Genomic DNA, 16,184 nt, shown 5'->3' on the forward strand with positions numbered 1-16,184 from the left:
AACACATAGAATTGCAACTAAGCGAATTCATTTCGCAGTCAAGAGAAGAGTAACTACCTGAGTACACCCAACTACCGCTAGTCAATCATCGGCAGCTTTACTGATGCATCATAATGGTATTTGACACTTGACACAGCACTATGGGGCATTTTCCATTTTACCTGGAAGCATTGCTTCAGACGGCCCTTCTCTCTATTTCCTACAGAGCACAAATCGGTGTTGGAAAACGTGAGGTTATCTGAAAAAAAAATGGGAATTGCGCCAATTGTACGGAAAAATGCAGAAAAAGACATTTATTGACGGATTAAGAATTGATAACACTACAACATACAGTTGAAGTTATTGCTCACTTATGCTAACTTCATTTTCGAAATCCTTTCCCAAAGATGAAAATTCTTCTTCATACTTTGAGGGTGCAACAAGGGGGGCTTTTTCGAAAACAAGAAATATCTCGGGCATATCCTTCCGAATTTTCAAAGCACACATAGGATCGCAAGGACGAACTCTATCGATCAAGATCAACAAAATGTCTGGTCATCTAAGATCTCAACATTTGTAATTTTTGTCAGTCAGTCTGGTCTGTCCGCCATATCCGCCATGTCCGCTATGTCCGCTCTGTCCGCTATGTCCGCCATGTCCGCTATGTCCGCCATGTCCGCTGTGTCCGCCATGTCCGCTATGTCCGCCATGTCCGCTATGTCCGCTATATCCGCTATGTCCGCCATGCCCGCCATGTCCGCGATGTCCGCTATGTCCGCCATATCCGCCATGTCCGCGATGTCCGCCATGTCCGCCATGTCCGCTATGTCCACTATGTCCGCCATGTCCGCCATGTCCGCCATATCCGCCATGTCCGCTCTGTCCGCCATGTCCGCTATGTCCGCTGTGTCCGCTATGTCCGCTCTGTCCGCTATATCCGCTGTGTCCGCTATGTCAGCTATGTCCGCCATGTCCGCCATGTCCGCCATGTCCGCTATGTCCGCTATGTCCGCCATGTCCGCCATGTCCGCTATGTTCGCCATGTCCGCCATGTCCGCCATGTCCGCTATGTCCGCCATGTCCGCTATGTCCGCCATGTCCGCTATGTCCGCTCTGTCCGCTATGTCCGCTGTGTCCGCTATATCCGCTCTGTCCGCTGTGTCCACTATGTCTGTCTTGTCTGAATCTGAAAAAAATTTAATATTGTGGAGTTAGTATTATCAAATTTTTTACACCAATATGTACTTACGTTTCAGAATTCGACACTCCCATTACAATTTTCCCCGCCCCTTCCGCCCTCAAAATTTTGAAAAATTTGTATATTTTGAGCAATTTTAGAGAAAAAGACCTCATTCTTGGTAGACATTATATAAATCCTAGCCCGGATGTGCTAGGATCAAAAACATGGAAGTTATTCACAAAACATTGCTTCAGACGGCCCTTCTCTCTATTTCCTACAGAGCACAAACGAGAGGCTATCTGAAAAAAATGGGAATTGCGCCAATTGTGCGGAAAAATGCAGAAAAAAACAACTATTGACGGATTAAGTATTAATAACACTACAACATACAGTTGAAGTTATTGTTCACTTATGCTAACTTCATTTTCAAAATCCTTTCCAAAGTTGAAATTTGTTCTTCATAGTTTGAGGGTGCAACAAGGGCGTTTATTTGCAAACAAGCAATATATCGGGCATATCCTTTCAAATTTTCAAAGCACACATAGGCACGGTTGCCATTCCAAAAAAATTTGTTGTACCAAAATTTGGAGCAAAAATGTACCAAACATTTTTCACGAAAGATTTTTGGTATCTCACAAATTGTCATTTACAAATTGTGATTTACAATATAAAACTGTTTACTTAGTGATGGACCTTACATTGGCATACATATTTTCTTAATTGACACGATACATCGCAAATCGACTGTATGCGATATTTTCCAGTGCTAGTCGTGGTACAATTTTAACTGAAACAAAATTTGTGTGTGGAACAGAGCCATTTGTTAAAATAATATGTGTGAACATAAAATTTTATGAAAAATTGAAATACTAGACCAGGCATATTGAAAATGTACCAAAATGAAAAAAAGTGATCCAATGTACCAACGCATAAAAAATGTACCCGTTTTGGTACATTTGTACCAAAAGTGGCAACCGTGCCCATAGTGCACAGTAACATGCGTGTACACTCTTTCAATAGTGGTAGTAATAACAGCCATCCTGAAAATATGCAACATTTTATAATGAAGCAGCAGCGCACTGCAGCGCCATCTAACGCAAGGTAGAGGAGTTTAGAAAAACACAAATCGACAAAAAGTTTGCTATAAATAAATTGTTTTAAAAAACCATTGTCAACTAACACATTCCTTAAGACAAAACTAAAAAATAATACCGTCAGTATACGACTAAGTTGACTCGACCTTAAGTTGATGCCATGATTATCTTTGTACTGATTTATTCTTCATTTCTAAGATTTCGCTATATAAATGAAAGTTAGTTTGTTGTACTTTAACATAAACTTTATTCACATAAAAAATAAATAATTATTACATTTGACATGTAGCTTTGCACAAGCTTTGCATAAAATCGCAACGGCCGCCCATATTCATATTTTGCGTAGTTTCTTCGCCTTCTTCAGCTGTCCTCTGGTGTTTGTGTATGTTTATCAATATGCTTATGCCTTAAGGTGCGTATTTACAGAGATGTTGCAGGAAGGCTTAATTAAGTGGCAGAAGTTACAATATAGAACGCCTGACATCCGGCCGGACAGGATTGGTTGAGAGAGTTGAGTGCTGGTGATGTGGTATGGTGGATGTGCATAGATATTTTTGGGAGTTGAGGATGTTGTTGGATACTGGCTCAGAAGATGGTGGAGTTTGGTGCTTAGTAGTTGGTGGTGGTTGGTGGTGCAGTTGCGGTTGTTGGTGCTCAAAAGGCGCCATTGAAGTGCAGATTTTGTGATGCAAATTGCGGTATGCCATGGTTGAGAGCTAAAACTTTACTAATTACTTTCAATTCTTCAAAATTTCTTAAACTGTTAAATTGACTTAAATGATTAGTGGGTCTAGTTAGTCTATGGTTTGCATTACCTGAGCTTACGCTGTTCGCACCCGTTGCTGCCGTTGAGGATGTTGTCTGCTGCAACAGTTGCTGCTGCTGTTGCTGTTGTTGCTGTTGCTGCTGCTGCTGTTGATATTGCTGCGCATTTTGCTGCAATCGGCTGCTTAGCTGAGGCGTCAAATGCTGTCTATAGAAATTTTGATTATCCAGAGTGTTTTGTTGGCTGACAATGGTGGTGGCAAATGAGTTGCTTGGATGGATCTCAACATTGGCATTATTCAGGCCAAAGTTTCCAGTGCCCGATTCCTGACGAAACAGACGCGATCGATGCTGTTGTTGCTGCTGTTGCTCTTGCTGGCGCTGATAGAGCGCATTAGTAACATAGCTAGGCAAAAGCAATTGTTGCTGCTGCTGTGGTTGCTGTTGCTGTTGATGTTGCTGCTGAAATTGTTGGTAATTATTTTGGGGCAGGGCTTGCAAGAGCGACGCCTCCGCGGGCGCAAAGTTGAACTGATTGTTGTTACTGCTGCCGCTGGCAATGCTATTGGTATTTTGTGCATTGCTGACAGCGTTTTCCGCTGTTTTTTGTTGCAAATTTTGCTGCAAATTTTGGAAAATTTGTTGCACTGCATTCGTTGGTGTTGGCAATTTCTGATAGTTGTTGTTGTTGTTGTTATTGTTATTCGTGTTGCCATTAACGTTGTGTAGGGCAAATTTATGAGCCGAAACGGCATCCCGCTGCGGCAATTGCTGCTCAATTGGATATGTGGGATAGATAATGGTCTTTGTGTGTGTACTGGGTATAAATTCGACTGAAGGTCTGATCGAATAACCCGGCGAAGGAGGCTGCAACGTTTGTATTGCCTCCAGTGATGCATGCTGCAATTGTTGCTGTTGCTGCTGTTGCTGTTGCTGTTGCTGAATTTGTTGAAGCGACTGTTGCTGCTGCTGCTGCTGGAGTGGCTGCAACGTGCTCGATTGTGCAAGTGGCGAGGCTTGGTAACGACTTTGACTCTGCTCCTCCAGCAGCTGCAGTTGTCGCAAGATCAATGCCTGTTGCTGCTGTGCCTGCAACTTCAACTGGTAGATCTGCTGTTCCAATGCCCGCTGTCGCTCAATAATGTAGTTATTCACGCTAGGCGGCGCCTGCACAGTCAGACTAGGACTCTGGAGTGGCTCCTGGCAAAGCGAAAGATTAATTGCTTGTCATACACTCAACAGTTGGCTTACCTTGATGTAGTTGTTCGTTGTGCTGCTGCTGCTGATGAATGCCGGTGTTGTGGAGTAGCTGGCATGGCTGATGCTCGTCTGTGTGGTGCTGGTTGTGCTGGTGGGACTCTGCGTGGTAAGTGGTGGTGCCGACAACTCTGACTCCAACACATTCAGCTTGGTGATGGTGGGTCCAACATGGGGCAAAGGCAGTGCTAGCTGTTGTTGCTGGAAACTGTGCTCACCCTGCAAAAGTGGGCGAAACTTCTGTGCTGTGCCACGTTCATCGAGATCCACAGTGAAAGCGGTAACCAGTGGAGCCTCTTGTATGCGTATGTCCTGCTTGTCAACCAGCTCAATGTTCTCGCCATCCTCGTTGTGAGTGGGACGTGGCGTGGTTGTCGTTGTGGTTGTTGTTGTCGTCGTGGTGCGACGTCTTGTAGTGCGTGGACGTGCCGTTGTGGTCGTTGTTGTTGTGCTTGTTGTTGTTGGCGTGGCTGTTGTCGTCGCCTTCTTGACATTACGTATCTCGAACTTGATCTCGTTGCTGCCATCGTGAGCGATCTCATTGCTGCCCAACGAGCTGTCCACACTTCGTGTCAGTTGTCGCGAATCTGGTCCTGAACTAGCGTCCGCTTTTGACTCGAGATTGAGTGCGGCATCAGCTGCATTCTGCTTACGTACAGTTGTTGTCTTCTTCCACAGCTTGGAGCGATCAATAAATGAGGAGAGCAATTGCTCCTGTGCGTTGCGCTCATCGAAAGTTGCCGTATAGAATTGCACAGTGGGCACCACAGTTTCTGCGGCGTTTGTGCTCTCCTCCAAGATCTCTTCGCGCTCGCGGTGCGAGGGCTGAGTGGTGCTCTTTATCGGAGCAACAGTGCTCACTAATTCGTCTGGCTCTTCGCCAGCATTTGCTGAATTGGCCTCTTCTCGCTCCAGCTTATCGATGGCTCGCAGCAGCGCTTGACGTACCGAAAAGTCCAGCTTCTGTATTGCCTCACGTGGTATAATCTCATTGCTTTCGGTGCTGACATTCTCCGCACCTGCTGTGGCTGCCTCATCCTCGGCGGTTGCTAATTGGAGCATGAGTGCCGCCAACAGCAGTGCCACCAACAACGCCCAGGGCAGCGTGTTGAAACATCTCTGTGGATGGGAGAGAAAAAGCGTAGAGTTAATATCAAAACAAACATTAGGCCTTTAATAATTAGCATTAAAACTGATGACGTTGCTTGTAATTGAGGTGTTTGCCTTGCCTGATGATGACTAAATAATCCTCAACTTCTCCTCTTATCACATGTATATATGTGGCATGCAGTTGCTCGCAGCACGGAAGACTGCGTAGTTCAAGCCTCATTTGAGATAATGGCAAGAGATGCCCCAGGTTATTTTACAACAGCCCTGAGAGGCAGTAAATAGAGCGAGACTTGAATAATCTCTCAATCTTTGAAGCTTTGCTCTGCTTATTAAAACAGGTAGCACTAATTGTTGCTAAATGTTGTTTGCTGTGCCAAGTAGACTTTTCAGACAGTTGAAGAGGGTTCAAAAATGCAAACAAAATTGAGAGTGGATCGAGGTATTGATAAATACATAATTTGTCTTTTGATAAATGGCAAATCAAAAAGATAATTTGGTTTATATTATATAAATAAAGTGTACAAAATTTGTTCAAGTATATAAAGTTTGTTGCTAAAAGCACTTTCATTTAAAATGATTTCCACATTGCCTTAAATTCAACTGATTGCTGTTGTATTTAAAAACTCTGCTTAGTTTACCATCTATGTATGACCCCAACTAATCATAAAGGCAACAGCAAAGTTGCTGGCCCATGTTCAATGAAATGCTTTACTCTGTGGCTGCAATGTATGGTATGGTAATGCTTAGGATCGGTAATCTGTGCATGTTCATCTTTCCGGCATTTGAAAAGACGGCAAATCATAACGCATTATGCCTTGTAACCTGCCAACTGGAGAGCGTGGTTTGTTGCTATTACTTTGTGGAATGTGCGATGTGGTATGCTGAATACTGAATGCTGAATGTTGCGTTGCTTTTTTGCACAATTTGCGATTTTCAACAGCTTGACGATTGATTTCAGTCCCTGGCTCTGACTACGAGTCCAATTGCAACCCGAACTCTGACTGAAAAGTCTGCGGCTTGGAATTTTTTTTATAAATTGGCTGGCAACGCTTGTTTGGCTGTTGCTGAAAGTTTAGTCTAATTGTTGGCTCAACAAGTGGTGCTGTGATCCACAGCAATCATGGCCAGGCCAAAGCAAACTTATCTGGCCACCTGTTGCACTCGACGACGAGCCTTTGCATTAGCCTGGTCTAAACACATTTAGCATTGGGGTTGCAGCACAGGATTTTGAAGTCACGTTTCTGCCACTTGGCACTCAGCCTATTTTTTTCGGTTTTGTACAATTGTTGCCCGATTTGGTTGCGCATTCATTTCGATTTAAGAGCACTCAAATTATTTAGTCAACAATGCGGAATGAAATGCCAAAATTAGCTCGTTATACTTGCATCGAACTGGTTACGAATGCAGATTATCCTTAATAGGATCTGGCTTATGAGCTGCGACTTTTTTACACATTATGTGAAACTCTCCAATTATTTTATTATCGGTTCGTTAACAATTCCGAATACAGATCGTTAATAGGATCTGGCTTTTGTATGTAAAACTATTTATATATTATTTAATCAAATTGTCAACACTTTCCATCGCAGATTATCCTTAATAGGATATAGCCTATGAGCTGTGACTTTTTGTACAATATGTAAAACTATCCATTCATTATATCATCAGCTCGTCAACAATTTGCTCTGCCTGATTAGACTCAACATTCTATCTATTGTGTTGTACATTGCTTTAAACGAGATGCCTGCCAGCATCCACTGCAATATCAATCAAATTTCAAATTTCAACATGACTTTGCCATTTACACACAATAGCTGTTTCATCTAAAGCACACAATAATAACAATAATTTTCCAGATTTTAACGAAAGTGTTTGTACCTTTCGCTCCTCCCCCAAATCGAAGCTCAAACGTAACGCAAGGCTAAGGTTCAAGTTCTGCAAAGGCAAAAAAAGAGGAGAAAACTTGAAAGCCAAGCAACTGCCCTCAAAGTTATGCCAACCACGATGGAGATACAATATTGCATGGGAAATAAATATTACTCGTTGTTTTACTACTTGCCGCTCTGCCACAAATTTATTACCATCTTCCAGCCGGTTGTTTGATTCGCCTTTTTTTCATTTGTTTTCGTTTTTCTTTTTTTTTTGCGCGCGCGTTGTTGGTCAAATAAAAAGCCGCAAAATCAATAGTTTCACTATGGAAATCATCGCTGGCCACAAGTCTCAAGTCTATCCAGTCATTCAGTTGCCTGACTGTTGCCTCTTCTTCGCTAATCAAGTTACCTGCTTGACTTGGCTTTATGTTGCCTGACCAGCCCAGCCCATCCCATGGCAGCCCAACAACTCGCATGTCTCTAACTCAAAAATGGTAATCATCATAAATTGTAATGCTCATGTTGAGCCAGTGGGAAATCTAACGGCTATATTACGTCTTAAACTTAAACGTGTGGGCTATCCCCAAAGTAAAAGAGTATTTTCTTCGCCATGTTTTCATTAGCTGTTTTTTCCACAGTGGAAATATTTGAAATGCTTGCGGAAGCATAACGTTTATAAAGGCCTATATTTCCTCTTCATTTGCTCAACTCATTGGATATGAGTTGAAAAACCAAAGTTCAGAGAAAAATAATAAACTGCTGAAGACAACAATAATCATTAAAGTTAGATCACATCAATATAAAGTTATAAAAAAAAATTTACGATATTTGCAGTGCAAATAAAAAATCATATTTATGCTTTCCCAAATCAAATCAACGAGATTATCTCATTTTTTGAATGTTTTTAATTCCATTCGCGTGCTGCACTAACATTCAACTATTGAATAAAATGCTCAATAAATTTTTTTGTATAATTACTCTTCATTTATAAGAGTTCCGCAAGCGGTGCCACAAGAGCAGCGGCAACTTGTGGCAAAGTGTAATAATGAATTAACAATAGAGCGAACGTCAATAAATTAGCAATAAATCAATGATTCAATTCACAAAAGCTCAGTTGTCTATATTGTTTTATTGTTCATTATGTGGGTTGAAGTTGTTGTTGCTGTTTTTTTTTTTGTGTGTGTTTTCGCATTTTACACTTTACACTCAATCGGCGAAAGAAGCTAACATTAAAGCCAAAAAAGAGGCGAATGAGTGAAAAGTACGTCTCTTGGCTTACATAACAGCAACTTGGCCAAATTGAAACTTCACTTTCTGTAGGTCCCATTCATGTGTTCAACTGACGACTGGGTTACCCAGTTCCATTCAAAAACAAAAACAACAACGAAAATATGGCACATCATACAGAGACGTTCAAAATATCTTATGTGGCAGTAATTCGAACTGACTTGCAGGGGGGAATCTTACGCTTTGGACTCTCGCTGATTAATTTCACGCCTGCTGATCGCCACTCGACGTCTATCGCCATCTCGCATTTTGCATTTGAACAGCTGCATATTGTATTCATATTGCATTTATGCACCTTTTGCATTTAGGGCACGATTGCTTAAGCCTGGACACTGTCCAGAGGCATCCACAATCCGCAATCTGCAATCCACGCACTATAAAGCAGCTGCCGCCATGCCAGCTGGAGCTGGGATATCTCTCTGTGAAGTAACAGAAACCAAACCGGCTGGCTCAATAGCTTGGTGTGAGCTATAAGCTGTTTATCTGGTAACGCAATCTTCGACCAATAGCGAATGCCCAATTGGCAGATGTCTCTTTTGCAAATTTGTTGCCTATGTTTATGTTTTATGTAGGCCAGCATAAATATTAATATTTGTCTTATTTTGTAAGCGTCGTTAAATCAATGTCATAAAATTCAACCAAATAGCCATAAAAATTGCCATAAACAGCAATCATGCGACTTGTACACACCCAATAATGCGATTTTAATAATTATAATCTAATAAATTGCTAAATACATCAAACGTATGTATGTATTATACGTTCTCTACTTTGATTTCCTGCCAGTTCGATGTTGATATCGATTGTCGGTTGCTCAATAAATTTGTTACAGTATTTTATGAGCATTTAACTGCCTTTGTTGCTACCATGTTTTGTTTGTCGAAACCAAAGCGCAGCCCAATAAAATGCCACATAATGGAGTGTGTGTGCGTGTGTGCGCACCTGTCCCCACCCATAGTAGTATCTATAACAAGCTCAGGGGGATTTGCATAATTTCACACTAAAAAACTGAAGCTGAGACGAGGTTGATGCGCCCCTTTCCACTTCCTCTGTTGTGAGCAATCTTTCGGGCCTAAGATCATAGTTGTTTTGACATGCATTCGAGCTTTTGATTGGCGTTGATGTGCGATCAATGTGTGTGTGTGTGCATGTATTGGGTAATCGGTTTATCGATATGCGATCTATTCATATTCATTGCTTGTTACAATTCATTTAGCATCCATTATGCTGCCTTCATTTGCATATTTATGTGCATTTAATTGAGTTTTGGTTTCGTTTTGCTCAGATTCGAATGGATCGATGCATGGCTATGGCTTTAGCTATGGCTCATCATTTCTGCCACTCTGCTCGTATTGTTTTTATGTTAAGTACCTAACAAGATGATAGACAAAGCAGCGCTTTTGTTAATTGGACAGAGGTCAGTTTTTGGGTTGTTGATAGACCGATAACGAGCTGAAGTTCAAGTTGAACCTTGTCACATTTGACATGTTTTCAACAAATTAAATATGAATAATCTGCACAACAAGTGGATTGATAATGCTTTAATCAAATTTGCTCATCGATAACGCTGGCTTTAAAAACTGGAAATTTGATAGTGAAAATCTCCAAAATCATAACCTGCCTCAACGATTGGCCAACGCGAATTTTATGCCATTTATTTATCCGCACAGCATTTCATAATCATAATGAAATAAAAAGAAAAAGAAATAATAGAAATACTAAAAAAAAAATCATACAAAATTACCAATGGGCGCGTATTACAATAAATTTTCAAAGATAGAAAAACCACACACACAAACTAGTTGTGTTTGCTTTTTGTTGTTGCGTTTGAATATTTTTTTTTCTTGGTTTTTTTTGCGCCGGGCAAAACTCGCGTAATGGGCTGCCCATTGTTTGCACATCTTCGAGGAGGCCGTTGGATGATCAACAGTTGGAGGAGGCAAATCTTTTCTTTCATTTCTCTATCGCTATCGCTGTCGTTGTCGCTGTTGTAGTTGCTGTTGTTGTTGTTGAAGTTTTTTGGTTTTGCTATTTGCTGTTTGCTGTTTGCATCTAATGACGCGCTGAGGTAAAAATGCAATGTCAATGGCACTCGGCATCCAGTACTGAGTACTCGGCACATGGGCAATTTCGGTTTCACTTTTATCGACGCTAAAGCATCTGGCTGAAGCAGCAGCAGCAGCCGTCGCAGTCGCTGTCGCAGTCACATCCACAGTGGCGGCAGCTGAAGATGATCGAGTCGACGTCATTTGCCCACCTAAAGTGGTAACTGCTTTTGCTGATGTTGCTGTTGTTTTTTTGCCCGGCTGCTGCGTTTTTTCATCTTTGGCTGCTGTCACTGCCACTGCCACTGCTGCCGATGCTGATGCTTTGCTTTGTTTTGCTATATTGTTGCATATTATTATGTATTATGTAAAATCGCTTACATTGTGTGTGCAACGCGGCAGCGACGTCGTGTGCCACTTAAGTTTATTTTGAACGTGTACTTTTGTAGATCTTGGACTTGCTGTTGACCTTTCGGCAATAGTAATGGCCCGCTCGAAAAGCCATCAAAACGTTTAGCGTTATATGAAAGGGTCAGCCAAAACAAAAGACTTAGGCAACGAACTTGCCACCAAATCCTCCATTGTTGCGTGCTCACAATTATTATGCGCTGTACTTATTCAAGATTTATTTACGCGCACTGTCAAATACATTTCAACAAGTACAATTCAAGCTGCAAAGCTGCAACTTTACCGCAAACAATATGGATATGGATGACTTCAGCCTTTGTATTAGGTGTCGCAGTCATATTCGAAGCTGAAGTCGAAGCTGGTGTCGATGTCGATGTCGGTGACGAAGCATGCGCTGTTGTCGCATTATGATTTATGTGCTCTCGACATGTTTGTGTGGAAAAGCGACCTTTTTAGTATGGTAAATTGTTATTTTGGCAGTTGCACAATATCGTGCAAAAGCCTGTGCATGGATACAGATCTATGGACACGATACTCTCTCGTACTCAGAGCATGATTGTGCGGGCGTTTCTTAGTTGGCTTAGCTCGTCGTGAATTCAAAACCGAGTACCTTGTGAATGAATGAACTGATCGTGAGTGTGGTGCATGGGGGGCTTTTACTTTTGTTTCATTTCAATTAACATATTTTTTTTTTTTGTTTATAAATGTTTGCAAGCAAATAATCGTATGCGCTTCAATGATGATGATATCTTATTATTCAATCACGAATACGAATTCGAATACACTTGCACCACGAGTACAACCAAGTGTAAAGGGCAATTGCAATTGGTTTGTTTGATGTAGCGACAAATCTCTGGACAGTAGTTTGCTTTGGCAAATGATTTATGTTGCAGATTGCTAGTTTTGGCTGGGAGAAATCTCTCTCGCCAAGGAAGTTTGCCAAATGCAAAAGGCAAACAAAAAAGCAGTAAAGAAACCAAAAGACAGGCACATAATCAATTTTAAGCATTGTCAAACTGCAATTATGCAATGGTGAAAAGTGAAATTTTTATTGCATGTCAACAACAACATCAGCAGCAGCAACAGCAGGCAAACAACAGATGCACACACATCTTTGCGTCTCTTTGCGTTTTGGGACGTCTTCACTGATGACTTGCCGCCTTGTCAATCGTGGCCAGCCGGATGACTACTCAGTTGGTCAGAGTCGCAGTGGAAAAGCCCAGTGCCAACTCTCAACTTTGCAACAGGTCGAGAAGACAGCAAGTCTTGCATAAGACGAAATTGGATACACCAAAGTCAGTCGTATGCGGGATTGGCATGACATTGTAACGATAATGAAAGTGTCGAATCAAAGAACCAGAAACCAGATATGCAACCTTCACAACATACTAGTTACTTAATTCGGCAAAACTTGATTGGTGCGTAAACTGCTTCATTTAGTTTAATGCCAAGCAAATTACCATTCACTAGCCATAACAACAACAACATATCTTATTAATCTGATTCGGATTTATATCCATTTAACCCTGAGATCAAATTGAATCTAGTGCGTTTTATGATCCTAATCAGCGTAGAGATCGAAATGCATCTGTGATCCAAATGAATCTCATATGTCACTAATTGAATTGTTTTATAGTCGCTACGAAGCGAAATCATTAAAAAGCCATTACACAAATGACTATCCATAACATGATTTGCCAAAAAAAAAAACAGAAAACAATAAACATAACATCCAAATATGCATATGTATGATCGATCGATTGATCGACAGTTCATCAAAACTCCCACACTCTTCGGCAGCATGACTTTCAAGGTGCCAATTTTGGGCTTTGCTGAATACGAAATTTTTGCTAATTGATTAACTTTAATTTCTTTTCTTTTGTAAAAATTGAATTAGCAAACATCATATAGACGGGCCTCGGATAACTTTCCAGCGATAATAAAACTTTCTATAGCATAAAGCTAGTCAGTAAATGGTTGAGTTTTGAGGGAATTATTCTCCACTTAGTTGTTTCATCATAAGCACTTACCACAGACATATTTCCTGCTATAATCCAACTGGTTCCTAGAGGTGCCTTACACAATAGCTGTTGTTATCTCAATCAAAAACAAATCAAATGCAAATTAGCTGCTAATGTTGCACAGTTTCATTTATGGTCAGAAAAAATCATTTATTTCGTCTTTTTTATTTTTGGTTTTTAGAGCCAAATGCGATTTAACGATTGTTCCCCGTTGCACTTTATTGGCGGCGTGTTAATTTCGATTAATTGCAAAATTTCGAATCGTTTTTTTCAAATTAGCGCACAGTTCACACCACCAAGCTATCAACCGCCGGTCGATAGGTCGATTATTAGATGTATCTCTCGCGTTTGTTTTTTATTTCTTTTTGCTTTTTGTTTGTTTTGTTTTTTGAATTGTATTTGTTTTGGGTGGTTTCTGGGAGGGAACTGAAGGCGGGCTCAATGCGATCGCTGGCGCGAGCACAAGTAACTGAACAACTGAACCAAACCGTCTGAACGCTCGCTGCAGACTGAAACTGAAGCGCAAGCGTTCAATTTTTGAGGTTTCCCTCGGCTGCCCCAACGGACCAGACCAGGCTGAAGATGCTGCCGCAATGTTGCCGCAGCGTTGGCGTCGCCGCTCGCTGCTCACGGCTTGCTGTCGACGTCGACGTTAGCATCAATGTTGCCAACTGTTGATCACGGTTGTGGCTCTAGCTTTGACTGTTGGCTGTTGGCTGCTGGCGTCGGCCTAATGAATGAAAGCTGCGTTATTTGCAGACATTTGTTGTTGTTGTTATTGTTGCCGTCTTTGTTTTTGTTATTGTTGATGTCTGTTTGTCTGCTTACAATACAAGTGGCCCTTATGGGCTTTTTGAACTTGGCTTTTGAAGTGCAACTATTGCGAATTAAATGCACAGCGCCCCAAAATGATGCAATACTATATTACGATTAATTCTTCCCTGAACTGTTATTCAATTAAGCTTTTCATTTGCATCTTATGCGTGTCTCATTTTGACAACTTGGCAGACGTCGCGTCATTTTGGACACTTTCCAATTCCAATTCGCATTTGGTTTTGTTTTATGACGCTTTCAAGTTATTTAACAAACCAACGAGCGAGCATCTTCAGTTTCGCGTGGCAATGGCAACGGCAACTGGTTTTGGCCATGCCACAATCCTTGCCTGCAGCGGTCGCTAAAATCTTAATGAGCCGCAGCCACAGCCACAACCACAACCGCACAACACAACTCAACATAGCCACAGTCGCAGTCTATAGTCGCATAGACAGTCGAAGCTCTGCACAGCCAAAAGGCCAGCGGGAACACGCGCCACAGATCTACCTTGATCTGCCACGCTGTCTGTGTCCAGGCTTCGACTTCCGCCTGGCTTCGTTCGTTCGGCTGTCTTCTTGCATTTTCGAACCATTTCGCGGTTAAAATTTGCTCATTTCTTTCAAATTAACGCCATTTGTGCATGCAAATTAGCTTAGCTTTCGAGTACGCACAATGTCCATAGTTGATTTCCGTTTGTTTGCTATTTCCGCTCGACTTCGACTTCGACCTCAATTTTGTTTGCTTTCTCAGATAATTGCTTACTTCAAAACTGCATTGATGAGCGATCATCATTCATTCAGCATTGATCATCGGTTGATCGACGCACTAAGAAACTCAGTAAAAACGCACTGAATATCGCATGCTCTATACGTTGTATAGTTGTAAACATTGCCAAGACAGCTATTACCAATGCATATTTGATTTAAACAGCCGCAAAGCTGTGAAGCATTTACTTGTCTGACATGTGCAGCTCTTCCGCAGTCGACCCCGCCAGGCAGAGGCAGCGACTGACTTTAGAGTCGGTGAAAAGCATCAACAAGTTACCACATAGTGTTGCAGTTGCCGGCAGACAGCCTCAGCCACATAAAATTATTTCGTATTTTCGTATTTGCAAAATGTATTGTAAAGGCGCAGCCTGCGCCCAAAAAAAGCTAAGCATCCAAGACGAGGCAAAAACACCATTATGCCCCTCGACCAGTCAACTAAACCTGCTTTCTTCGGCGTGACTTTTGATATTTAAACATTGCAGAGACGCCTCTTTCAATGCCTTGCTGTGTGCTATGAACCCGCTTGCACCCTTTTTCCGTTTGGCAAACGTGTCGTATACGTATCGTGTATGCGTTTCTCTCCTGCTTCATGGCAAATTTTTCAATTTGACTTTTGGCCAAAAGTGGTAAGCGGATAAACGAGCTTTTGGCATTTTGTTCATTGAACAAATTTTGATTGTGCCAAATGCCTGATCAGAATCGCCAGGTGATGCACATGACTGCAAACTGTGTGCAACTCGAAATTTTTGGCTACCAGTTTGGCAGCATTTGCAATTACCTTTGATAATTTCTTAATGAAATTTTGTGGTTTGCAGTTTTGTTACATTTTGTATGAGTTTAAAGTCAACTCATTATCTGTCTGCGAAATCATGTCAATTAGCTGTGGTTTCTTTTCATAACTGGCAACTCATTTGCTACATCTAAATTTAGTTTTATCTTATTAAATTTGACACGCCCTGTAATAACCACTTCCGTTTAGCTGGAACGAGACACGTGTATGCGCATAATCGACTCATCAAACTCAACTCTCAATCACATTCGCAGTATTATGACATGACCCTGTCCAAACGCCTCAACCAATCACTAAATCAGGCAGTCGGCAGAGGCAGACATTTATGTTTATTAGTGGTAAATTAAACAAGAGATCAAGACAAGACTGGTTGGTAGACTTGGGTCAATAAAATGGCACACCAAAAATAAGAAAAACGAATAGCGAAAACAATTGAGAAATTTGTTAAATATATATAAAGTGTATGGATATAAATATAAATATGATATGCAGGTTCGATGTGCATAAAATATAATCGTACGTGAGACAAAGGCCTTTGTGTGCCACGAGTATAAAATAAACATGTCAATAAGAGCGCCAAGCAATAATTTAAAATGCAAATAGAGAAAGAAATAGCAATGGATTCATTGATCTACCCGTTTAAGGTGTGAAATATAGATGGATTGGCCCAGAGGAACATACACCGATCCACACACAAACAGCATCAACTCACAAACATTTGCCAACGCACTTTTTGGTGGCTCATTTGCATTTGCGTATTGGATTTTGGGTTTGCGTTCATCTTTGGAGGTCATCAT

At 41.3% G+C, this 16,184-nt stretch overlaps 1 protein-coding gene across 2 annotated transcripts; it reads right to left on the bottom strand.

Annotated features, from left to right (window-relative positions):
• Nucleotides 1-2,488: 2,488 nt before the first annotated feature.
• Nucleotides 2,489-13,514, bottom strand: LOC132785326 (formin-J). Of its 2 annotated transcripts, XM_060791372.1 has the most exons (4): nt 13,027-13,514; nt 4,270-5,394; nt 3,069-4,218; nt 2,489-2,969 (listed from the first exon to the last, which is right to left on the bottom strand). In XM_060791372.1, the coding sequence occupies exons 1-4, from the start codon at nt 13,033-13,035 to the stop codon at nt 2,908-2,910; spliced, it is 2,346 nt and encodes a 781-aa protein (XP_060647355.1). In that variant the 5' UTR covers nt 13,036-13,514; the 3' UTR covers nt 2,489-2,907. The 2 variants fall into 2 exon arrangements, with proteins under 2 accessions (XP_060647355.1, XP_060647353.1); XM_060791370.1 differs by having other exon boundaries at nt 2,489-4,218.
• Nucleotides 13,515-16,184: the final 2,670 nt, after the last annotated feature.

This window comes from Drosophila nasuta, chromosome 2R (assembly GCF_023558535.2).
Source record: "Drosophila nasuta strain 15112-1781.00 chromosome 2R, ASM2355853v1, whole genome shotgun sequence".
NCBI lineage: Eukaryota > Metazoa > Arthropoda > Insecta > Diptera > Drosophilidae > Drosophila > Drosophila nasuta.

Coding starts and splice junctions, on each gene's coding strand:
- LOC132785326 (XM_060791370.1), bottom strand. Junction 4,219..4,269: donor CAACGAACAACTACATCAAG/GTAAGCCAACTG, acceptor TCGCTTTGCCAG/GAGCCACTCCAGAGTCCTAG.